At 41.2% G+C, this 26233-nt stretch overlaps 1 protein-coding gene across 1 annotated transcript; it reads left to right on the top strand.

The window, feature by feature from the left end:
• The first annotated feature begins 758 nt into the window (after positions 1-758).
• Positions 759-26233, top strand: LOC141258065 (uncharacterized). Its single transcript, XM_073673071.1, has 3 exons — positions 759-1072; positions 15786-16335; positions 25491-26233. The coding sequence occupies exons 1-3, from the start codon at positions 822-824 to the stop codon at positions 25926-25928; spliced, it is 1239 nt and encodes a 412-aa protein (XP_073529172.1). The 5' UTR covers positions 759-821; the 3' UTR covers positions 25929-26233.

Below are 26233 nucleotides of genomic sequence, written 5' to 3'. Positions count from 1 at the left end.
ATCAGAAGGTAAATGTAATATTTATTTTTTATTTTATTCTTTTTTTTTCAGGTTCTATAGTACCCGGGTCCGGAGGAGAGTCTCCTCTCCTCCAGACCCGGGTACCATCCGCACATTGAAACGCATGGATTCCGCATGTACAGATCCAGTGATGCGGAATCCATGCGTTCCAATGCAAGTCAATGGCGGCGAAAACGCATTGCTTCCGCAAAATAATTGGTAGTGCTGTGTTTTTTTCCGCAATGATAACCCGCAGCGGAAATTTCTGCAGCATGTGCACGTTTCTGCAGCGGAATTGCCGCTGCAAAAACGCTTAAAAAACGCATCTTGGGCACACAGCCTTACAGGTTTTTTACTGTGGTGATATTATTTTGGGGTCTAAAAATCTGCTGACAGGTTCTCTTTAAGGTGTTATGATTGGAAACATCTATAGTAACTGTTCTGAGTAAAAGCACATCAAATTAGTCTAAATGTGATCTGATTAACCATTGTTATTACTACATAGTATATAACTTTCGCCAAAATGGCTTTTGGGCTAATCCGGCCATAAAAGATTACCTATTGTTTCAGTACAATACTGTAATGTTTCAATCAATCGGGTAACAAAGAAAGGAATGTTAGAATGACAGAAATTAAATCTCCTGACCTTGAGAGCGGACTTACACATTGAGTGTCAAAATGTGCTGCCCATGACAACAGCAAAACAGGAGTAGGCTCACCCTTAATCTGACAGCCTTGGAATGTGGGAAGGTAGTGTCAGCCCTGAAGGCACACACTGGACCTTATTTCTTCTGAGCTGCACTTGCAGAGCGATTATAGCAATGTCTGAGCAAATGGAAATTGAATGGAAACTGCTTGATCTTCATGACTCCATCTCACTTTCCAAATCTGAGAGACAAGTCAGAAGAGCAGGAGGGCTGAAGCCATGGCAGCTGGAGAGATGTCCACACCTAAGCTCATCTGTGACTCACTGTCTGGAAAACAAAAAGACCTTACTGTACCAGGCTGCCTGGAAAGGGGACACAGATCACGTGAATACTTTACTCAACTTTGGGATATCTGTAAACTGCCAGTAAGTTCATTGCAATATGTATACAATCTGAACAGGTGTGAAACATGTAGAAGGTCAAGATGGTCCAGAAAAATGCAATACATTGATTACCATAACCAATATTTTCAGCAGCACTTCTAGCTTTGAGTGATAACTTTTTCTCATGTGGTACTGCTAGCTTTATCAAAAGGTTGTCAATAATGTGTGATAAAAATAATAATACTTTAGTAAGTATGGTTCCCCATAACCGGAAAACACGCGCAAGATCTCATTTATACATCTGTGTTTCACGTCCGTGTTCTATCTGCGCTTTTCATGGATAAAACACGTACCCATAGTATTCTATAGTGCCATTAACAGGTTTTTTTTTGGGGGGGGGTTTGCTGACATTTATGTCATGAATTTAACTCACCCATTCAAATCAATGGGTCCATGAACATTGGACAGCACATTGTGATGTCATTATGTTTCATCAAATTGTTGTCCGCTTTTTACTGTTTAATGGTAGGAGAAGCTTGGAAGAAAAAATTTTCATTCAAGAAGACCAGATGTCACACTGTTATAAACAGACACATGGGGCAAAAATTGCTGAAAATTGGATATATATTTATTTTATTTATTTATTTTACTCACTTATATAACACCATTAATTCCACAGCGCTTTACAGACATTATGGGCACTGTCCCCATTGGTGCTCACAATCTAAATTCCCTATCAGTATATTTTTGGAGTGTGGGAGGAAACTGGAGAACCCGGAGGAAACCCACACAAACACGGGTAAAACATACAAACTCCTTGTTGTTCTTGGTGGAATATAATGTTAAACATGGAAAGTGAGATGGCACATCTATTGAAATTAATTTTTTTAACCCATGCAACATTTCAACTTCAATGAGTTTTTCGCAAGCCTTTTCCAACTGCTCACACTGATGAAAAACAGTCCATTTCTTTCGCATACCCCTCAAAATACAGATCTCTGAATTAAACCATGGGCACATATAAAACATTTGTCACTTGCAATTCATTCTTTTTGTTCATGCGGCACACAAAACGAGCGTATGCCAGTTTCACTCTTTTTAGCTTGGCACACAGCCCCGCACATCTCATATATGACCACTATTACCTGAAAATGCTGATTACACACTTTTTTTTTTGGTTACTAGGCATCAGTATACAGGAGCTATCCGTATCTCACCTCTAGTACATGTCTATTTCTTGGTAGATCAGGTATTTGATTGGATGCCAAATACTTTAGAAAGAAAGTGTTCTTTTGGCATTACCTTTGGCTGCTAAACACTCAACTGTAAAATATCAAAGCTCAGTCATTTATGCCTTTTTCATGATTTACAGTTTATACTTATGCATATACCTACAGTTGTGTATGTTGGGTAAAATGCATCTAGTAATTACTTCTAAAAACAGCAAATGCATTAAGAAAGTGATATCCTGACAGGTAATCTTTAAAACACGCAGTAAAAAGTTCCATCGACCCGTCGTTCACCCAACCCTAACATTTCCTTCACGCAGATCACATCAGGCAAAGATCAGAATAAAAATAGTCTAAATGTGCTTTCACATTGTCCAATTATATAAAGCTTATTAAAACATGCCATTAAGTCCTAGCGATGTAATACACATAATATGTGGCTCAAGTTACTAAATACCCAGCTGAATAGCGGTCACAGACCGGTGCTTTTAGTGTTGCCGTTACTTGCCTCTTTATAGGCGTGAATAGGTCATTGAATATTGTCTCCAGGTATATATATATATATTTGTGAATAGAGATTTCATCAGGGTAAACAAACACTAAAGTAATTACTTTAATACATGGAGCCTCATTGTACCTCCTGCCTCCTTATAACTTAGTAAACAGCGATCTGTTTGGATTAATATAATACTCTGTAATCACTACTACAGAAACGACATTGCCGTTACTTTGTATAGAAAATGCACATACAATGGAACATGTAGGGCGAGTTTACAAAGCAAACACAATTTTAAAGGTTATATGATTATTAAGAATTTACTAGTACAATAAAAATATGTTTATTTAATATTGCACACAGAAATCCAAGTTCCTGTGAAATCATAAAGATAAGAAGAATGACAGCATGGAGGTAATTGTGTCACTTTCAATGCAGTGCTCTCCTCGTCTCACAGTAGTCCAGGAAGCGGAGATATGGGGGGTTGTTTCACAGGGTTCTCATACATGCTAGGTGGGTTACATGGATGGCTTCTTGTACCATGGAGGGCACATGGTAGTCAACTGTGAAATTATTTAAAGCGGTTTGTCTGGTACTTTAATATTGATGGATTATCCTTAGGATAGGTGATCTATAGCAGATCAGTGGGGGTGAGATACAGGCACCCCTGACGATCAGCTGTTCTCATTACCGGACGGATGTGATCAGTTGCGGAGCTGCACAGTGCAGCTCCATTGACTTCATATTAGCCATGGCCAGGTAATGCACATTCGCTCCTATTCAGATGAATAGAAGTGGATCTGCAATATCCCTCTACAGTCACTGTGTACTTGACAGTCCTGTGTTGATCCACTCCGTAATGGATGACATTTGGCCTCTGTAGGCACCAAGAACCACTGATCGGTGTCACATCCCCACTGACCTGCTCCTGATCATAGGCCCTCAGTATTAAAGTACAGAATAACCTCTTCAAATGACTATCCCTAAGTAAGACAGAAATGACAGTGAGCTCTGTGATTACCACAATACTGGGGTGGACATATTTCATGAGTGCAAATAAATCCATCTGTGCCGCCAATACTGTGGTAATCACAAACCTGGCTATCATTTCTGTCCTCATCACCCTTTGCTGAGCCCAAACTCTGGCTTGAAGGAACAGGACATTGGCTACATTTATCCCAGTTACACACTTCAGTAGTATTGTGCTTACACTACAGCAATGCTCAAAAGGTGAGCTGTCCTAAGCCATGCAATCTTTCTTGCCGACTTTAATTTACGTAAGGAGAATGGAAAAAAAGTTCTGCACGATGCACCTTTTCTTCCGTTGTATAAAAGTGGACAAATAACAGAACCCAGGTGGGCACCATCAATGGACCCCACTGCTTCCATTTACATCAGTTAGGCCACAGATCTGTTTTTAACATAAATTCTCTTTGTTCCTAAAAACGACAAACAGAATGTTCAAATATATGAAAGAAGCCGTACAAAAGCAACAAAGTGGACGAGATTTCAACAAACCTTATCCTCTTGCTGCAGATAAAACCTTTGCAGTAATTGACAAGAAGAACAGATTTTAAATCCTGCAGCACATCAATATTTTACTGTAGATTTTTACTAAAAATTTCAGCTTTTGCATTTCATTGGGTGAAATTCTTGGCACATCTGATAGAAAATCTATGACAAAATTTGCATGTTTTTTTTTCTTTCCAAAACAACTTCCTATAGCTCACCATTACTGGTGTTATTTATTCTGAGAAGATGTATTTGGCCATCCAAAAGCTAGGTTTACACAGAGTTTTTTTAGGAGGATTTCAAAGCGGATTCACACAAAAACTGCTTAAATGCACTTTGAATACTCTTCCCATTCAAGTCTATAGAAAATCTACTTTCCTTTTTTTTATGAGAAGGTTTTAAAAACTTTGCTGAGGAAAAAAAGGAAGCGACATGTTACTTCTTGGAGGCAAATTCTTTGTGGAATCCGCGCCAAACTTAACGCTGTCCAGTCAGAATGCTGCAAAACACAGAGAAGGGAATACCTGCTAACTATGTTAAAGTTGGTGTCTCTTTAAGATGGGTGAAAAAGTATTCATTGCAGATTACAATGTAAAAAATAGAAATATTCATTTGTTGTGCTGTTTATAAGACCAATTTTAGATAATTAAATAAAAATACAACTTGGCGTAGGTAAGGTTGGGAAAAACTCTTAAATTTCTTATATCCACACAACATACCATAATGGTGTGATAAATGCAGGTTCCACCTCAAGGACTCACACATATGTGGATCCACAGGCCGTTTTCACAGTGAACAAAGACATTTGAATGGAAAGGTGAATGGAGACAGCACCACACGTGTGACCAGGTCTTCACTGATCCCCAAGAGGGTTGCAAACCGTCCAGAAATACCAAGAAAAGTGCATAAAAAAGGGCACTTTTTTTCCCTGCCGATTAAAAAAATTTGCTGTGTCCATGATTTTTTGGAAGCTGTAGAGACTTATATAGATTATTTTGATTTTAGTTATCATCCTTTTACAGTTCACAGTGAATGGAAATAATGTTTTCATATGAGAATTATGGGCTGTAGGTATGTATCACTTAAAATCTTAATGGTTTATAATGGTTTTCTATTGTGTCCATAAAAAGGTGTCTTTCCGTGATTTTTTGAGAAGTAGTCCAGAAAAAATAAAAAGGTGGCAACTCGGTCCCCCAACCAACTTCATGTCGCAGTCAACCCGAATTACTACACAATCAGAATAAAAATTTAATTGAATCTATAGGCAGACAGAATGGGGGTAGGGCAACCCCAGCTCGTAACATAAGTTGTATCAGCACAGTCCATGCCTTTACACTTTCGTAATTCAATTTGATTCTGATTGTGCAGTAATTTGAGATTTGGTGTTAGATTTAACCTTGACATCCTTTCAATAGGATGTAGATACTAGCACAATCCTAGATGTGAATTTCAGACCACTGCTTCCTTTTTGTGGTCATATGGATAAAGTAGTAGTATGAGATGCTCATGCACCCTGTACTGATGCCTATAACTTGACTGTCTGATATAGAGACACAGCTAACGACCTCATCCATGGCCGATATATAGTGTGCCCCCCACCTGTAGCATGCAGAGCCACAATTCAGGGTCAGCTTATGTAGTTCTCTCAGTTTAGTCATATTCCAAGTACAGAATCAGCAAACCAGTACTTGAGTGTAAATGACGCTCTTCACTTCAGCATTTTTCTTTTTTGTTTCCTTATATCCATCACCTGCACATATAATAAATCATATACTGCTTTAGGGCATCATGCACCCCAGCACAACAGACATGCAAACCCTGGGGCCGAGAGTTAATTATGGAGGAGAACACAATAGACACATCCACACAATTACAGTAGAGGACACAGTGCAATCCGATCACTCCGAGGAGAACCGGAAGAGCGCAAGCAACACAGCATCACATAATTCTTCTCCAGCTAGCTCTGAATAGATCATTCAATTCTAAGCACATAGATCTCCCCGAGAGACAAACATAGGAGTCTGCATGGAATAGTTCACTAGGCAACCAAAGTATTCCGTTTTATTTTGCAGAATCTGTTGCCAGGGAATATTAAAGAAGCAGGCTTAAGTTATTAGAATTAAGACACAAGTAAAAGCACAAAATGAGAATTCTATCATTAGTTATGGAAAAATTGTAGCTGTAACAAATGAGCAATACAGGTCTGTGACAGTGGAGTAATATAGGAAAACATTGATATTTCACCTATGACCCCTTTTGTTTCCATTGAGCCATGCCTGGAAAGTTAAGAAGAGTCATTAGAGGTACAAAGAGAAACTTGTTTTATTTTTTTGTAATTCTCCATGGTCAGTGCTGCCGGTATTGGTAATCATTAAATCCAGGTTATGGTTCTTTGGCTGCAGAGTTTCCATTTTCCATATTCATTGTTAAGTACAGTTATAATCCTATTACTGATAATATACAGTGGGGAATAAAGTATTTAGTCAGCCACCAATTGTGCAAGTTCTCGCACTGAAAAAGATGAGAGAGGCCTGTAATTGACATCATACGTAGACCTCAACTATGAGAGACAAAATGAGAAAACAAATCCTGAAAATCACATTGTCTGATATGGAAAGAATTTTTTTTCAAATTTTTGTAGAAAATAAGTATTTGGTCAACTACGAAAGTTCATCTCAATACTTTGTTATATATCCTTTGTTGGCAATGACAGAGGTCAAACGTTTTCTGTAAGTCTTCACAAGGTTGGCACACACTGTTGCTGCTTTGTTGGCCCATTCCTCCATGCAGATCTCCTCTAGAGCAGTGATGTTTAGGGGCTGTCGCTGGGCAACAAGGACTTTCAACTCCCTCCAAAGGTTTTCTATAGGGTTTAGATCTGGAGACTGGCTAGGCCACTCCAGGACCTTGAAATGCTTCTTACGAAGCCACTCCTTCGTTGCCCTGGCGGTGTGCTTGGGGTCATTATCATGTCATTATCATGCTGAAAAACCCAGCCACGTTTCATCTTCAGTGCCCTTGCTGATGAAAGGAGGTTTGCAATCAAAATCTCACAATACATGGCCCCATTAATTCTTTCATGTACACGCATCAGTCGTCCTGGTCCCTTGGCAGAGAAACAGCTTCAAAGCATGATATTGCCACCCTCATGCTTCACAGTAGGTATGGTGTTCTTTGGATGCAACTCAGCATTCTTTCGCCTCCAAACACGACTAGTTGTGTTTCTACCAAACAGTTCTACTTTGGTTTCATCTGACCATATGACATTCTCCCAATACTCTTCTGGATCATCCAAATGCTCTTTAGCAAACTTCAGATGGGCCCGGACATATATAATGACTGAAGCAGGGGGACACGTCTGGCACTGCAGGATCTGAGTCCCTGGCGGCGTAGTGTGTTACGGATGGTAGCCTGTGTAATTTTGGTCCCAGCTCTTTGCAGGTCATTCACTAGATCCCCCCGTGTGGTTCTGGGATTTTTGCTCACCATTCTTGAGATCATTTTGACTCAACGGGGTGAGATCTTGTGTGGAGCCTCAGATTGAAGGAGATTATCAGTGGTCTTGTATGTCTTCCATTTTCAAAATATTGCTCCCACAGTTGATTTCTTCACACCAAGCTGCTTGCCTATTGCAGATTCAGTCTTCCCAGCCTGGTGCAGAGCTACAATTTTGTTTCTGGTGTCCTTCAACAGCTCTTTGGTCTTCACCATAGTGAACTTTGGAGTGTGACTGTTTGAGGTTGCGGACAGGTGTCTTTTATACTGATAACAAGTTCAAACAGGCGCTAGTGCTACTGGTAATGAGTGGAGGACAGAGGAGCCTCCTAAAGAAGAAGTTACAGGTCTGTGAGAGCCATAAATCTTGCTTGTTTGTATGTAAGGTGCCCCGGCGAGGTAGTCGTGGGCGAGCTGTAGCCCCTGCTCGCTCTGGCACCCTACAGACAATACGTGTTCTCTCTCTGATGTGTGGCTGTGTATGTGGTGCTCTCCACTTACTTCAAACCATCCGATCGCGGCTGTCTCCAGGCATTTCTCTTCTGGGACCAGGGCAGCAATAAATTCAGAGGACACGAGGTTCTTTACCAGAACTTGAACTTTACTTGGGGAAGAGGAATATGTACAATATTTACAGGCAGATATAATGGATAAGGCCCGACAGGTTATTATCTCCCTCACAGGCGCTGTCAACATCTTCAGCCCTGGTTCCCTCTTTAAGTGAAGCATCTCTGTGACTCTAATCTCTGGTCCAAGAGACTCTTCTGCAATACCAACAGTGTTCCGGATCCAATATCTCCCCCACGTCTTAGCCTGGAGTCCTATTTATCTTCCTCTGCTTCCTGCAGACTAGAAGTGCCCCGGGTCCTCAATACCTCTGTTGAGTTTCTCCGGCCGGCTAACAGGACTCTTGCGTAGGGAGACTTTTACACTGGTGATCCCACTGTCTGAGGGTATGGAGCTCCCGTCGACCCTAGCAGCCACCATATAGTCAGGCTGCACGTACAGTTCACTGTCTTATTACTTACTACTCATCACTTCCTGCTTCTGGAAACTAAGCTGAGATTTTCCTAATGTGCCCACCCTCTGTGGACTGTCATCACACAGCATTAACCCCATCACTGTCTGTAACACTGCTAGCAGACTTAACCTAACATCTGCACCCAGGACAGTGGCAGCTTGTGGCTGATTACAGGTACTGCAGGACACAAGGCATTATGCCAGGACCAAGCTCTATAACACTCAAGGCTTGGTCAGGGCACTAAGTTCCCCCTCTACTCTACTGACTGGACCACTGATGCTATCCTCTTAGCTTGGCCTACCAACAGTTCTGATAGGTTTAACTACGGGAACACTCCCTTTAACTACTTCAGTGCCAAAAGGAATTTAGGGTCACCTTGCCGCTGGTGGGACGGCTTGTATACTTTTTTTGATCAAAAATAGTTCACTAAGTACCCTATATTTATTATGCAACTTTGCTTTACATTTATATATAATTATGGTAGGGTATGAGATATATTTTTGTCTTGCTTCTTTTTTGCTAGTGTGAACATGCCTCTGTTTCTTGTATGTCTGCCATCTTAGACCTCAGTTCACATTGTCTGGTTTAGTGCCAAAAGGAAGCCTACTTCCTTCCCCACCATTACATGTAATTAACCAAATACTTATTTTCCACCAAAATGTGAAAAAAAATTCTTTCCAAATCAGACAATGTGATTTTCAGGATTTGTTTTCTCATTTTGTCTCTCATAGTTGAGGTCTACCTATGATGTCAATTACAGGCCTCTCTCATCTTTTTAAGTGGGAGAACTTGCACAATTGGTGGCTGACTAAATACTTTTTTTCCCCACTGTATAGTAAATGTTGGCATAGTATAAGCTACTTACATTGCTTTTACGTAACCCTTATGATCAATGGTCAGCAATCGCTTCGAATACACAAAGTACCAATACTCAAGGATATTTCTGACAATTTGAACTCATTTTAACTTTGCATTCATGTCATACTTACCAAATTTTAGGGGCAGCAGCAAAAGGGGTTGTAGCCTCCACTTCATTCTGGCCCTTTAGAGACACCAGATCTGTTTTAAGATCTGTTTTATCTCTCTAATGACAGCGAATATGACTTTTTACTGACCTAAATAATAGGAGAATAACACCGTTCACAGGCAGACACGCATCAGGTGTCAACCGTTTACAATAGCTAACACCTTGCTGCATTGCCCACCATTGGTGTTAGCACTGATTGTGTTTTTTGAATGCCATAGATGCTGCTGTCAAAAGCAACAATGGCATCTAGAAGGTTATGAGACGCAGGGGGCTCCCTTTTAAACCCATTGGTACCCTATTTATTATTTATTTTACTCACTTATATAGCGCCATTAATTCCACAGCGCTTTACAGACATTATTGGCACTGTCCCCATTGGGGCTCACAACCTAAATTTCCTATCAGTATGTCTTTGGAGTGTGGGAGAAAAATGGAGAACCCGGAGGAAACCCACACAAACACGGGGAGAACATACAAACTCCTTGCAGATGTTGTCCTTGGTGGGCTTTGAACCCAGGACCCCAGCGCTGCAAGGCTGCAGTGTTAACCATTGAGCCACCATGCTGCCAGAGTGATTGCAATCATATGATTCAAATGGTTTACATGCAAACACAAGGAAATGGTGTTGTGGGTTGCCAGATATAATTGATCGTTAGCAACATTTATTGTAAAAAAATATATATTTTTCATTCCACTTTACTCTCATTACTGTGAAGTGCCTGAAGGGTTAAACTTCATGACAGCAGTTTTGAATACTTTGAGGGGCGCTGTTTTTAACATTGTATAACTTTTGGGGGTTTCTTAACATATAAGCCCCTTAAAGTCACTTCAAAACAAAATAGGTCTCTCAAAACAGAAGTTGTGTAAATTACTTTTAAAAAATGAAAAATGAGTGCTAAAATTGTATCCCTTTTAACATACCAACAAAATAATATGACGTTTGGAAGTTGATGCTGATATAAAGTAGACAAAAGGCAAATGTTATTTATTAACTTTTCTTGTGGTATAATTATCTTCTATAGGGCTTGCTCACACAAGCGTATAACACAGCTGAGTGCTATCCGATGTTTTATCAGATAGCCCTTGGTCCAATTTTATACTATGGGGCAGAGCAGATCTACGATTATTTTCTCATGGCGTTTTGGCATGAGAAAACAATCACTGCATTCAATATTTGGATCATGCGCACCCATTCAAGTCTATAGGTGCATGATGTACTCTCAGAGAGACAATGGAGAAGATGGAGAAATTAAGCTCTCCATCTTCTTTGCACCTGTGCTCTGATTTTCTCATGCTAGAGAATCGGATCACACTCAGATGACACTCGGATCAAACTCTGACAGAGTTTGAGCCAAATGTTATTATCATATCGGCCCAATTCTCTCACGCCAGTGTGAGCATACCCTGAACAGTATAAACACTCAAAATGATTGAAAATAGCAACATTTTTAGAATTTGTCAATTTTCCAACATTTTCATAAGTAAAACATATCAACCTAAATTTACAACTAACATAAAGTATAATGTGTCATGAAAAAACAAATCTCAGAATCACTTGGATATGTTGAAACATTCCAGAGTTATTGCCACATAAAAAGACACATCTCTGATGTGAAATAATTGGGCTTGGTCCCTAAGGGCATCAGATGACAACTATCAGCTCTTCTGACCTCTATGTTTTAGCAAATATTAGCATTTTCCATTTAAAACAATACCGGAGGGCCTTTACTCGGTATTCAACTGTTCCTGTAGTATTGTTCCTGGAAATGTATAAATACATTACCAGCTAAATGTTACAATACTCCCTGCTAATGTGGCGTGCCCTACAAATTGTGACACTGTATAATTAGTGGTGACAGTTTCAGAGTGCATAGGAGCACACAATTGACAGGGGAAATGGTAACACCCAGTTGTCAATACATTCATATATTTCCAGAATTCAAAGAACAATGACATAAGCAGAGTTTTAAGAAAGGTAATCTAGAATTGTTATACAATGGAGAATAAAACTATTTGGCAAAAAATGCCTCGCAGAAGAGTTGACAGGTGTTGTTTTATCGTACCAGAATAATTCATAAAAGGTTCAGCTGTCAATAAGACTCATCTCAGTATGTACAGTAGGTCTAAAAAATCTCAAAAATCTCAATCTTATCTCAATCGATGAGATTTTATTTGCCCCATTTATCAGTGGATCAGTTAAGTTCTTAAAGAGTAGCCGTCGTTTTAAATTTTATTTCATAAATCAATAATACCTGTCAACATAAGAAACTTTGTAATACATCTTATCAGAGAAATCTCCTTTTCTGTCCTCCAGTCATTATCAAAATTCTCAATTCCCTGGTAACATTTGTATTCAGTGAAGATGGATTATTATACTATTGAGGTAGAAGATGACTGTTGCTAATGATGAGATTCTATGTAGAGGGTAATAATAATAATAATCTTTATTTTTTATATAGCGCTAATATATTCCGCAGCGCTTTACATACATTATCGTCGCCCATCAGGGCTCACAATCTAGATTCCCTATCAGTATGTCTTTGGAGTGTGGGAGGAAACCGGAGAACCCGGAGGAAACCCACACAAACACGGGGAGAACATACAAACTCCTTGCAGATGTTGTCCTTGGTGGGATTTGAACCCAGGACCCCAACGCTGCAAGGCTGGGAGGACAGGGGAGCTAGAGGCAGAGCTTCTCCCACCTCTTCCCCTCTTCCATCTATTTAGAATCTTATCAGTTGCAACTGTCATTTCCTATTTCAGTAATTTAAAAATCTGTCTTCACTGAATACATATTTTATCCCTAAATTGAGAATTTTGAAAATGAAAGATGAGTACGGGCGGAGAAAAAAGTTTTCTCTAATATGATATATTACACAGTTTCTTAATTTCAACTGTACTATTGGTTTATGATATGAAAATTAAAACTACAATTACTCATTAAATATCTCCCTTGGTATAGAATTGTAGATTTTGGTATTTAATTGCATACTCTACAATTATTTATTTACCATGGGATCAGTTTACTTACATTGTATTACTATCATGGTAGCCTATTTAGGAAGTTTTCAGATGTGTTTAGCCTATGGATGGTTTTTAGTGACATAATGTTCTTTACCTTGTGTAAATTAAGATCTCTATCTTGAAAACATCTGATATCAATCAACTTGCGGAACGTGTACCCCAGGGAGCACATGCTATGTCTCTAGTGGGTACTTGCACTATCCTGATGCTTTACTTTTTATGTATAGCGCTGATCAGAGCTTTATAGGTACTTTGATGTCATTTATTTTGATAAGAAGTACTTGGCTGATCTAAAGGAATACTGATCTAAGAGATGTCACTGTACAATATCCTTTAATGGAGAAAGTCTTCCTGTATGAACTTAATTATGATTTGGAAGTATAAAGGTATATAAAATATTTCTAGAGAGACTAAAAGGTAATAGGAAGTGATGTTCAATCTCCAATTTCAAAAGCACAATCTAATTTGCAGCACAGTCGGTTGGGAACCCTAATTTCAGTGGTATTAATGGTCTCCTCAGTATATGACATTGTGGTCACTAAATAAAAATCTCCATATAAAAACTGATATTATCCACATTCAGTGACCATATAGTGGTAGACTAGGTACCAGTTCAGCAGTCCATATAAGAGATTACAGTACAGTTATAGATGGAGTCTCATGGGTGATGTTTTTTTCTGATGGAGTCAATTTTCCCATCTATTCCATCTTGCATAGACAGCCATTACTAAGTCTTCCTCCTACGAATTGTCTAGAGTTTGCAACACAGACATTTTTGTATTCTCATATTTTCAGCACCATCCCCATCTATTCCCAACCTTCACAAACTCTCCATCCTCCTGATACCATGATATTGGCTCCTATACATCCTAATATTGTGAAGAGTGGCAGTCATTTCAGGTGGACCCCACTATGTAAGTGGGTTCTGGGTGATCCAATCTTCCTCCTCATTCCCTGGTACTTACGCTTCTGAACATACTAAAAAACTTAAAAAGTGATGTTAGGAGATTTGGAAGTCCACCTTTTGCTTGAATGATGAAAAGTTACACATTTTTCAACATTGGTACATCAATTCCTTGCAGATTCAGGATCTTGACTTGCAGTCATTTAAAAGGGTTATTCAGGACTATTTAATTATTTGACTATGAGCCTAAGAATGAGCAGGCAAGTAGTTGCCAACTAAATGTCTGTTGTGTCTGGTTCCAATCTGGGCCAGCACAAGTGAGGTCACAGACCGATCCTGCCGGCGATTCAGTGGCTTCTGCTGATGTCACGTCAACAGAGCGGCGGCTTCTCTTCCCCTGCATAACTGTAAAAAGCCAGCTGTCAATCAGCATGAAGATGGCAGTCACACCCCATCTACATAGCAGCCCAGAAGAAGAGCAACTTGGCATGGAGCTTGACATGGAGCAGCTGAACCAGTCACCACTCTGAGCCGACACCGGGTTGAACAGGCAGGTAATTAAATCTGTTAGCAACTACTTGCCTATTAGTTTTTAGGCACATAGTTAAAAAATAAAATAGTCCTGGACAACCCCTTTAACAGGAACCTTCACTGACTACAGTTACCCTAAGGTTATTAGAGCGACAACTTATAATTGGTCCTGTACTTGAGAGATCATCTTGAAAACACAGAGTAATTGGTTCAGTAAGGGTATTGGAAAATGCTAATTTAAAGAGGGAACAATTTAAGATGCTCAGACCTTGCATCAATAATTCATGGTAAGGCTAGGTGCAGACGACCGTGTATTCTCTCATTCGAATCGGATCGATTATGCATATCACACTCTGATCAAACTCTGATCATGGTGTGATCCAATTCTCTTGGATGAGGAGAAGATGGAGAAAAAAATGTCTCTATCTTTTCCATTCTGTGAGTCCGTGAAAATCGGACTGCACTCTGATGTTATCTGAGTGAAGTCCATTGTTTTCTACGGTTTCAGTGACTTGCATGGCTGACTGCAGTCCAAATATTGGATCAAACTCGGACATGAGGCGGTCCGAGCAAAAGATCTGATATGTGTATGGCTCCATAGAATAACATTGGTCTGAGTATGATCCGATTTTTTGTTGGATAGTACTCAAACTGAATATATGCTCGTCTGCACCTGCCCTAAACTTCTAAACAGATTTGGCAAGATATTATATTATAAAATTATATTTTGTTAACATTTATTAAAATAATTATTTTCCCTACTTATAAAAACTCTACTAATTTTGAACACCTAAATAGATTAGTGTTACATAGTCAGAATAGTGCTTGCAATCAGACATCTTCTAGGTGTCCTTCTCTTAACTATACTGAAATTAGAGAGCTTAAAGAGGTTGTCCACTACTATTAACAATGCCCCCATTGATATAAATTGTGTAAACAAGTATTTTTGTAATTACCTTGTGTGGGCTTTATTGCCTGTGAGCGGCGCTATTGCTGGCCGGTCACCAGGCATAATGTGAACCCGGCTGCAGCCTTGATTGATGGGCTGTGGGCAAGGTTCCACCGTGCGTCACAGCCCAGCATCCACCGCGCGTTTTCCCAACGAAAGCGCAGAGGAGAGGGAAAGCGTGGGGTGGATGCTGGGCTGTGATGCACGGTGGAACCTTGCCCACAGCCCATCAATCAAGGGGAGCGCGTCACTGGGTCACCCCCGGCTGCAGCCGGAACTTGACGTGACATCAGGTATGTCAGAGCCGGTGCAGCCGGGGGTCATGTGATGCCTGGTGAGCTGCCAGCGATAGCGTCGCTCGCAGGCAATAAAGACCACGCAAGGTAATTAGAAAATAACTTGTTTACACAATTTAAATCGATGGGGGCATTGTTAATAGTAGTTGACAACCTCTTTAATTTCGGTAAGACTAATGCTGGTCAATGCTTCCTCCGAACCTGAATTATTAATGTACATTTATGTAAATTTGGAGGAATATATGGTAATATCTCATCTTGTATTTGGCAGAGATTACAGAGGATGGTCTCCACTGCACATAGCTTCATGTTGTGGGCATCTCGCCCTAACAAAATATCTTTTACAAAAAGGAGCTTCTGCTAATGTCAGGGATTCATGGAATTATACCCCACTTCACCGTGCTGCGTGGAATGGACATGCAGAAGTAGCTGAACATCTGCTAGAATGTGGAGCTTCTCCTGATGTTCTGACATCTTCTGGGGAATCAGCAATGCATCTCGCTGCAGCCAATGGTCATCTTCTGTGTGTAAAAACACTACTGAAATACAAGTCTTCGCCCAGCATCAGAGACAACAGCAAGTGGACTCCGCTGCATTGGTGCTCTGTTAATAACCACATTGATGTGCTGGATCACCTTATGTCTCTTGGCGTCTCTCTAGAAACAGACACCAGCACAGGCATGACAATGCTTCATTTAGCTGTATTGACTGGAAGTATACAGGTCACCAACTATATGCTTAAGAGGAAAGTCGATGTAAATGTCAAGGACTCCAGGGGGAAAACTGCCCTGCATTTAGCAGCAGAAAATGGTTACCACGAGGTAAGATTTTTTTTTTCTTCTTTCTCTTTGATAAAATTCTTGAAGCAAAATTATTCTTATAAGTGAAGTAGCTATTACTAGTTGAAAGCTAGAGAATCAAGTAATGGAGTGGGCAAGTTACATACAAGCACCAGTAATATATAATATTCTACCTGCCAATATGTCTACACCTGTTGGGAAAAAACACAACCATTGAACTCCAAAACACAAAATAAAAGCCTAGAGTCCAATATGTCTCTATAGTTTATGGCCCAACACCATCTCTCTGCAAGGAAGCAGCAATTTCAAGAGTAACCTGGGCCCCTTAGCTCATGATGTGGGGCAGCATTGTCACCCACACACCACGGATAATTAGAAAATAAGGTTTCGCAGATTTGTTTCACATTGTATTTCTCTTCTTTGTATAATGAAAAGTTATGCAACATTGTAACATATTTTGTTCATTAGTTTGCTGTGGTTTATAAAAGATTTGATGGCTGTCAGTGAATAGAGAATATTATTTTTACATCTAGGGGCAGAAAACGAATTTATAAACCGCATACCTGTTACAGATAACAAATACATTACGTCTATGAAAACCTCTTTGAGTTGGACACATAATTAGCACAAATCACTGTTCTGTCCGGCGAGGAAGGCCAGACTGAGCGGAAAATTGTAATGGCCTCGCGGTTTTGTTGGGAAACAAGCAATTGCTTAACAGGAAAAATTTCTATCTGGCCTTAAGGGCAACATACACATTAGACTAAATACAGTCGAACCCGCTGATATCAATGGGTATTGCTTACAGCCTAATGTGTATGGGGGTCCCAGACAACTGATTGTTGGGGAGAAAACGACCCAGCATGTTTGATTTCGGACATCACTGTGTTCCTAGAGATAAGCCACTGCCAGACATGTCTCATGATGACTTTTTCAAACAGAATACAGGAGCGCACGGCCGAATGAGCGCTCCTGTGTATGAAAGAGCCTGCCGAGATAGCTGTCAATCGGAAAAATCGGCCGAAGTATCGTTCGTCATGTTTATGGTGGGCTTTACTCTGATAGTTTGTTACAATAAGGATTTATTTAGAAATCTGAGATTTACTCACTTTTCCTATCCTACTCCTAGAACACACATTCATTATAGTTTATGGTGCCGTTCACATTTCTGTTTTTATAGCAGACTCATTAACTAAAAAAAAAATGGAGACACGTCCAATTTGCAGATCGAAACATCCATTCAATTGAATGGGTTCGTGAAAAAAAACAGACAGCGCACGGACATCATCCATGTGTCATAAGAGTTATGTCTGTTTTTACTGTAGAATGGGTAGGAGAAGCGTGGAAACTTTTATCAAAAATGTTGCAGCAAAGCCAGATTGGCTAGGGTGAAATCCTAGCTCTACAGGCTCTGAGGTGGTGAACCTGGCTGGATCTGCATATAACCAGGCTAGGTGTTCACCTTAGTAAGTCTGCTGGGGAAGCTGAGCAAACTGAATTATATTGGAACTGAAGAGAGACAAACCAGTTTCTCTTTGAGAAGAGACTGCCCAGGCCATGTGCACCAAACTGCAAGTATCAGTGGTTACTATGGACAATAGCTGTTTTGTTTGACCGAACTAGGACTAGCTCAGCAGTGTATGAGTAGCCAGAGTCTATTTTGTTTAGTTAGCGCCAGGACAAGAATAGGGATTTTGTGTTTATGATTTTGTTTTTCGGTGCTGTGCAACCTGTGGGAATTAACATCATATTGTTTTGACACAAGAACCCAGTGCCTGTGTGAACGCTATCTAATGCCTCCCTGAGAGCGTGAATCCCTACAACTGGTGGATGAAATGCGGATGTGAAGTTCCAGAGAGCACAGGTGATTGCAGTGTAAAGATTGAATGTCCTGGGTAAAGGCAGCTACAGCATTGCAAACACAGTCTGGAAGCATGGAGGATCTTGTTAACCAATTAGTGTAGCAGCGGTAGACCCAACAGGAGATTAACAAACTTCTGATCCAGAAGTTACAGCAGGTTCAGCAGCTGCACCAGCAACAGATGGCTCTCCTGGAAGTAACTGTCCAGGCCAGGGAGATGGCACCACCATCCAAAGTGAACGTATCCGGGTGAGGCAAACGGTATGGGAGGTCTTGCAGAAAATGACTCTGGAGGATGACGGTGAGGGTTTCCTGACTGTCTTTGAGAGGGTGGCAGACAGGGAGAAACTGCACTCAGAACAATGGGCAGAGATTCTTGCTCCATACCTTACTGGGGAAACCCAGAAAGCATACTATGACCATGCCCTGCAAAATGCCAAGGAGTATGGCAAGCTGAAAGTGGAGATTATGACCCATTTGGGCATTACCCTCTCCATCAGGGCGCAAAGTGTGCACCTCTGGCGCTACCAACGAGACAAGCCTCCCTGGTTCCAGATATTTAACCTGTTACACCTGGTCCAAAAATGGCTGCAGCCTGAGACCTGCTCTCCAGCACAAATGGTGGAAAGAGTGGTAGTGTACAGATTTATACACTCACTATCTAAATCCGTACAAAACTGGGTTGCCCAGGGAGATCCCTAGAGCACAGATTACCTAGTGTCCCTGGTGGAAAAGTACTGGGCTGTGGAGAACTCCTTGCCTGAGGTCACCTTTCAGGGATACCCAAAGGGGGCCCAAAATCACCTCATAGGGGCGCCCAAGGTCCCAGGAGGGGTCAGAGCTGGATTCAAGGGGTACATCTTATAACACTGTTGTTGGATGTGTCATGCCCCAGGTAATATATATCAGCCAATTGTCCCTTGACCTCAGAGGTGATGGACTGCAGCATAGGCCGGTGCTATTCCTACTACGCCTACCCTGTCTGCAGTGCTGTTCCTCATCCTGGTGAGGCGCCTCAGGAGTGCCAGGTGACTGTGAATGGTGTTCAAGTGATGGGACTTCTGGACTCAGGGAGTCTGGTGACCCTGCTTAGGGCCACACTTCTGTGCTAGTCCCTGGGAAGAGGGTAGGGATAAGGTGTATCCATGGAGATGCCAAGAACTATCCCATGGCCCAGGTCGACATACGCACAGACTGTGGTTCTGTGTCCAACCAAGTGGGAGTAGTCAAGGACTTGTTGCTATTGTTATCGGTCGAGATTTTCCTTTGTTCTGGGACTTATGTGCTAAAGCTGTAGCACCCAGTAGTCAGGTATGTCGACAGGAGTCGGGTATGGTAACAAAGGCACATGATGTAAATGGTGAATTTCTGTTCACTGTACCGGCTAGAAAGGAGGATGAGGAAGCATCTCCTAAACCCAATATCTCTGACCTGGAGGAGTTGCAGGACAACTTTAAGACTGCCCAGCTTAGAGACTTAACAGTAATATGTACTCTGGAAAATGTAATTGTGTTAAATGGGGGTTCCCATGAGACAGGACCTGATAATTGGTTTCAGCAAAGGGCCAGGCATAATGATCACTTTGGTCTCACGACACAACCAAAGGGACAGGTAAAAGAGCTCCTCCTCAAAGCCCAAGAGGAAAAATCCAGGGGATGTAATCGGCCGGCTCGAGCAACACAATTTAAGCCTGTTGATCAGGTATTTGTGTTAGTGCCCACAGTAGTCAGGTGCACCTAATCAGAGCCAGTAGAGCTAGAATTTAACCTTAGCCTACCCAACTTTGCTCCATATCCCCGCCCCTACCCAAAGCCAGAGGCTGGGCACCATCTGCCAACACACAGAGCTTACAGGGCTTTAAATTGACCTGAATGTGAGGCTTGTGCTTGATGACACGAGGGTGACATAGTATCTCCAGGAATCTGACCCTACTTTTGGATACCGATTTTCGGCCAAGCTGATTTCTGGAAGGCGGCACAGTTCCTGCCACTTTGATACCCGCAATGTTGGCTTATGACTGGGCCAACAAGCAAGGAGTTTCGAGGGGGTGCCTACCCTTCCAGGGTTTCAGTAGGTTGCCATAATATAAGGCCTTCCTTTTTCCTGGTCCGTGTACTTTATAGTTGAGCCCTCCCACTTTTTTCACCACCCTATAAGGTCCCTGCTACTGGGTAAGAAACTTTCAGTATTATCGATATATACCTCATATCAGAATACCCCTTTAAATGTTATGCAGCCCTTGGGAGTGGTACAATCACAAAGTTTGACACTCAGACTTAAAAGGTCAGTGAAAAAAAATCGTACCATGCTGAGCTTTCACTTTGAAATTGGATGCCACTTACCCATTCAAGTCTATGGGTGTGTGAAAAACATCGGACTGCACTCGGATGACATCTGAATGGTTTGATTTCCGCTGACTCACTGAATGGAAAAGATGGAAAAATTTTATTCTACATCTCCTCCTCACAGTGTGCTCCGATTCTCTCATCTCAGAGAATCGGACCAAACTCTGATTAGAGTTTGATCAGTGTCATTTTGCATAATCGGCCCGATTCTCTCGGATGGTAGAATCTACGGCCGTCTGACCTTACCCTTAGGCCACAGCCCCACTATCAGTATTTGGTCAGTATTTTTTCTCAGGAGTGGGTGATAGATGCAGAGTTGCTGCACTTGTTTCTATTATACCTTTTCTCTGATTGTTCCTCACCTGGTTTTGGCTTCTACTCCTGAGAAAAAATACTGACCAAATACTGACCAAATACTGATAGTGGGGCCATGGCCTTATACACACACTCACAGGAGGTTGACTTTTAACATGAAACCACAGAAATTAACAACCTTTTCACTAAGATGACACTCCTTTTATTATCATTTTCTGTACAAGTATAATCATTATCTGTACAAGTGGCAATTGCAGCTGATAATAGGGATTCTATAACCAGGGATTATAGCTGGCACATGCTGCCATAATAAGTGCATGGATGGCTCTTTCTACACTTCACATCTAGGGGGCACACTTTCAGGAAACTTTCTGACACTAGTGGGAGTCAGATTTGTATCTGCTGCTTTAATTCACTCTGTTTTTCTACTAATAAATCCTAATCAGTGTCAGCTACAAAGAACTTAGCGGTTGAGAACATAATGCTCCCAGACAATGAAGGCACATTATGATAGTTCTTTTAAGTAATATAGGTACACAAAGTGTCCCAGTAATGAATAATGCTTTATAGTTTCATTCCTGAGGTGCCAACAAGAATGATACATTCATTGCACAGAGACGTTCAGACCACATATGGCCACTAGGTGGCACTGCATTGTCACAAATCGGGCATTGGATTTTAATAACTACGTCTGTTTTGTACCTAAAGGGAATCTGTCAGCAGGATTTCACCCCTCAAACTATTTATAATTGTATGTAAATCTTTCAAAGACATGTCCAGCAACAGCTTCATGGGAAGTCCACTCCTTTGTTCCTGAGAAATCAGTGTTTCAATTGATATGCAAATGAGGCTCAAGATCTATTTGTAGATATGCAGCCTCTGTCACTCCAGCTCTATTTCCCAAGCAGTGCCGCCTCCTGCTATTTCACTGAGGCCTCTCTGCTGTGTTACTTTCGGACAAAAAAGCAATCAGTCAAGCAAGAGGAGGCGGCGCTGGGCAGGGAATAGAGCTGGAGTGACAGAGGATTCAGATATACAAATAGTTCTTCACCTGTATTTATATATCAATTAAAACACTGATTTCTCAGTAACGGCAGAAAAGACAGCCATGTGAAGGTATTACTATGCTTGTCTTTGATAGAGCTACATGCCCATATAAATAGTTTGGGATGTAGGTCCAGCTGACAGATTCCATTTAAGAAGTTATAACACTGCAGGAATTAATTTAATTCATAGATAGACCATTATTTTTAATCTTTTAAGATTCCATAATAACAGGGTCTGTACCACAGGACTGGTGTATAGCAAATGTGGTGCCAATATTCAAAAAGGGGACAAAAACCGAACTTGGAAATTATAGGCCAGTAAGCTTAACCTCTACTGTGGGTAAAATCCTGGAGGCTTTCCTAAGAGATGCTATACTAGACTATCTGAAGAAGAATAACCTCATGACCCAATATCAACATGGGTTTACGAGGGACCGTTCCCGTCAAACTAATCTGATCAGTTTTTATGAGGAGGCAAGTTCCGGACTGGACCAAGGAAATGCAGTGAATGTTGTGTATATGGACTTTTCAAAAGCTTTTGATACAGTTCCACACAAAAGGTTGATATATAAAATGAGAACAATGGGGATAGGGGAAAATATATGTATGTGGGTTAAGAACTGGCTCAGTGATAGGAAACAAAGGGTGGTTATTAATGGAAAACACTGAGACTGGGTCACAGTTAAGGCTGTGTGCCCACTATGCGTTTTTCAAGCGTAATACGTGCCCCATGGTCCCCAATGATAATCCGTATGTGCTGTGCACATGCTGCGGAAATTTCCGTTGCGGATTATCATTGCGGAAAAATACGCAGCATGTCCATTAATTTTGCGGATACGCAGCGTAATTGCCGCCATTGACATGCATTGAATCGCATAATATCCGTATGAGCACATGTGCACAAGTGGATATTATGCGATTCTATGTGCGGATGGAACCCGGTCTGGAGAAGAGGAGACTCTCCTCCAGACCCAGGTACCATAGAACCTGTTAGAAAAAGAATTTAAAATAAAAAATAAAGATTATACTTACCTTCTGGTGGCCCCCGATGTTTTCTCCGCTGCGTCCGGTCTTTTGTACAGCTCGCTGTGGTGTGAAAGGACCTGCCCTGACGTCATTTAGTCATGTGACAGGTCACGCGACCGCTGACATCGGCGGTCAAGTGACCAGTCACATGACTAAATGCCGTCATGGCAAGTCCTTTCACACCACCGCGAGCAGTGCAAGAGACGAGACGCAGAAGAGAAAAGACCGGGGGCCATCGGAAGGTAAGTATAATCTTTACTTTTTATTTTTTACCATTCTTATTCTTTTTTTTTAACTTTTACTTGGTCACACTATATAAATCCATGCCGGCTGCATGGATTTATATAGTGTGACCAAGTTGTCAAGCACTTTTCCAAGTGATACTAAAATTGCTTGGAAAAGCACTTGATAACCCGCATGCAGAAATGCATGCAAAAACGCTTGACAAACGCTTCTACCTGGCAGGAAAAATGCATGTAAAATCCGAATATGTTTTTCCTGCCAGGGAGAAGCTGAAAAAAAATGCAGCATTTCTGCATCGTGGACACTTAGCCTAACAGTGGGGTACCACAGGGGTTAGTATTGGGCCCGCTTCCTTTTAACATATTTATTAATGACCTTGTAGGAGGCATACAGAGTAGTATTTCAATATTTGCAGATGACACTAAACTCTGCAGGGTAATCAATACAGAGGAGGACAATTTTATATTACAGGAGGATCTATGTAAACTAGAAGCTTGGGCTGATAAATGGCAAATGAGCTTTAATGGGGATAAATGTAAGGTAATGCACTTGGGCAGAGGAAATAAAATGTATAAGCCGAGACATACAAGACTAATTTTAAAACAGCCTTGTTTACTGATGAGTGACATGCAGCTCTCGATGGTCCAAATGGATGGAGAAGTGGATGGTTGGTGGATGGCTACCATGTTCCAACAAGCAAGCAGGTGGCAGAGTCATGTTTTGGGCTGGAATCATGGGGAGAGAGCTGGTAGGTTCCTTTAGAATCCCCGAAGGTGTGAAAATGACCTCTGCATAGTATATAAAGTTTCTGACTGACCACTTTCTTCGATGGTACAAAAAGAAGAATCGTGCCATCCATAGCAAAATCATCTTCATACATATCAATGCACCATCTCATGGTGCAAAGAATACCTCCGAGTCATTGGCTGCTACGGGCATTGAAGGGGAGAAACTCATGGAGTGGCCACCATCCTCCCCTGACCTCAACACTATTGAGACCTTTTGGAGTACCCTCAAGCAAAAGATCTATGAGGGTGGGAGGCAGCTCACATCAAACCAGCAATTCTTTATTTATTTTACACACTTATATAGGACCATTAATTCCACAGCGCTTTACAGAACTCTTTGAGGATATTCTGACATGCTGCAGAGAAATTCAAGCAGAAACTATCCAAAACCTCACAAGTTCAATGGATGCAAGAATTGTGAAGGTGATATCAAAGATGGAGTCCTATGTTAACATGTAACTTGGCCTGTTAAGATGTTTTTGATTGAAAAAGCTTTTGATTCCAGTAAATTTGACCTCTTAAAGCTGAAAATTGAACAAATGACCATTTTCAGTTCTTTACAACCTATAAAATGTTTGGAAACTCTGTTGTGTATAATAATTTGAAACAGTGAATTTTGAGTTTTTTTGTTTTGAAAAAAAATACTTTTATCATTGGGAGATTTGTCTAATAAAATTTGATTTAGAACAAAAAAAAAAGCTAAATAATTTTTTATTATTTACTGTTACTTACAGAATACCTAAATATTCTGTTGCGGTCTACAAACACAACAAAGCAATAGACGTTCATACACTTCCTAATTTATTGTAATAAAACTCCGCCCCGGGTCCTGGGTGCTTTCCCAACTTAAGCTAAATTCAGACGTCCGTGAAAAGTGGTTCATATACAGACCAGAATGTCTGGACCGGTCTCCTGACTCCAAGTCAGCTGTCACGTATATGTCTATATGTCAGTAGACCCGTGGCCAGTCCAAAAATCACAGTCCGTACTTGGACCATGTTTCACAGATGACTGAATTCAGCCTCAGACACAGAAAATGCATTTTCCTTATAGATGGGGGTTGCAGATCAGCTGCATAGAATTGGTTGATTCTGCGTGCACTACCCACTGTAGAATCCACTGAGAAACAGCTTTAATTCGTGACGCTACTTATTGAACTGGCTTTGGAAATTGTATCTGGTAAAGTGCAGCCCTAAGAATGGCAACATAGTCACCTGTCACTAAAAAAACAGCGCCGCATGCCACCCCTCCTTACTTACCCATTATGTATATCGCCTGTTCTTAATGATAATGGGTGCCATGAGAGGTGCCATGTGGGGAGGAAACCCCAGCAGGTCTTCTACCCTGGTGATAACAGTTGGGCCCCCTCCTGCAATCAGCTTATCGCCAGGGACTTTTCCAATGAACTGGCACACTTTGGAAGTTGCAGTAAATGGGTTAATAGCTCATAATTAAGGTTAATTAACTAAAAGGTAATGAGCCTCAATGAATATGCCATAGAAATATAAATGGTAACACAAATTCACACGTAATATTTGATTTTCTGTTTCAGATGGCAGAGCTCCTGCTGAGAAAAGGCTCTTCTGTACATATACTGGATGACAACCAGCTCACCCCATTACACCACGCTGCGGGCCGAGGTCATACTCTGCTGGCAAATCTACTAATGCAGGAAGGAGCTGATGTAAACCGCACTGACACACTAAACCTAACGCCTTTACACCACGCAGCCTATAGGGGGCACAGTGCAGTATGTTCCAGTCTGCTTCAACATGGAGCCAACATACACGCCAAGGACTGGCTTGGAAAAACAGCTCTACACTTGGCAGTAGAAAGCAGGCAAGCTCATGTAGTGAAGACTCTGAAGGAGTGCGGGGCTGATCCTTGTATCAGGTCCAAGTGGAATGAATCGGCTACAGACATGGCTGTAAAGGGCAGCTACAGAGAGATTCTTAACATTTTAAACATGGGGGGAATGAATTTATGCTAGAAACAATTTTAAACCAAATCTATCACCTGATATCACAATAGAGACTCCATACATTATTATCTAGGTCTCTTAGACCTGATAAGGCTGGTGTGCTTATGTTTTATAAATCCATGCCTTATAAGGGTTGTCCAGTACTTTTAAAAATATGCCAATGTGTTTTAGTGATAAATAGAAGCTTCTTTCTAATTACCTCCTGGTGCTGTTTCTGCCTGTGAGCGGCGCTATCGGTGGCCACTCACAGGCAGTACGTGACCCAACGCTGACGTCACGACAAGTGAGGCGTGACTCGGCACTTGGGTCCCCGC

Source organism: Phyllobates terribilis, unplaced genomic scaffold, assembly GCF_046119375.1.
Source record: "Phyllobates terribilis strain yellow unplaced genomic scaffold, ASM4611937v1 Scaffold_3__8_contigs__length_932513732, whole genome shotgun sequence".
Classification (NCBI taxonomy): Eukaryota; Metazoa; Chordata; class Amphibia; order Anura; family Dendrobatidae; genus Phyllobates; species Phyllobates terribilis.
The sequence above is the reverse complement of the archived record's forward strand: the minus strand, read 5'-3'. Positions and strand labels throughout refer to the sequence as shown.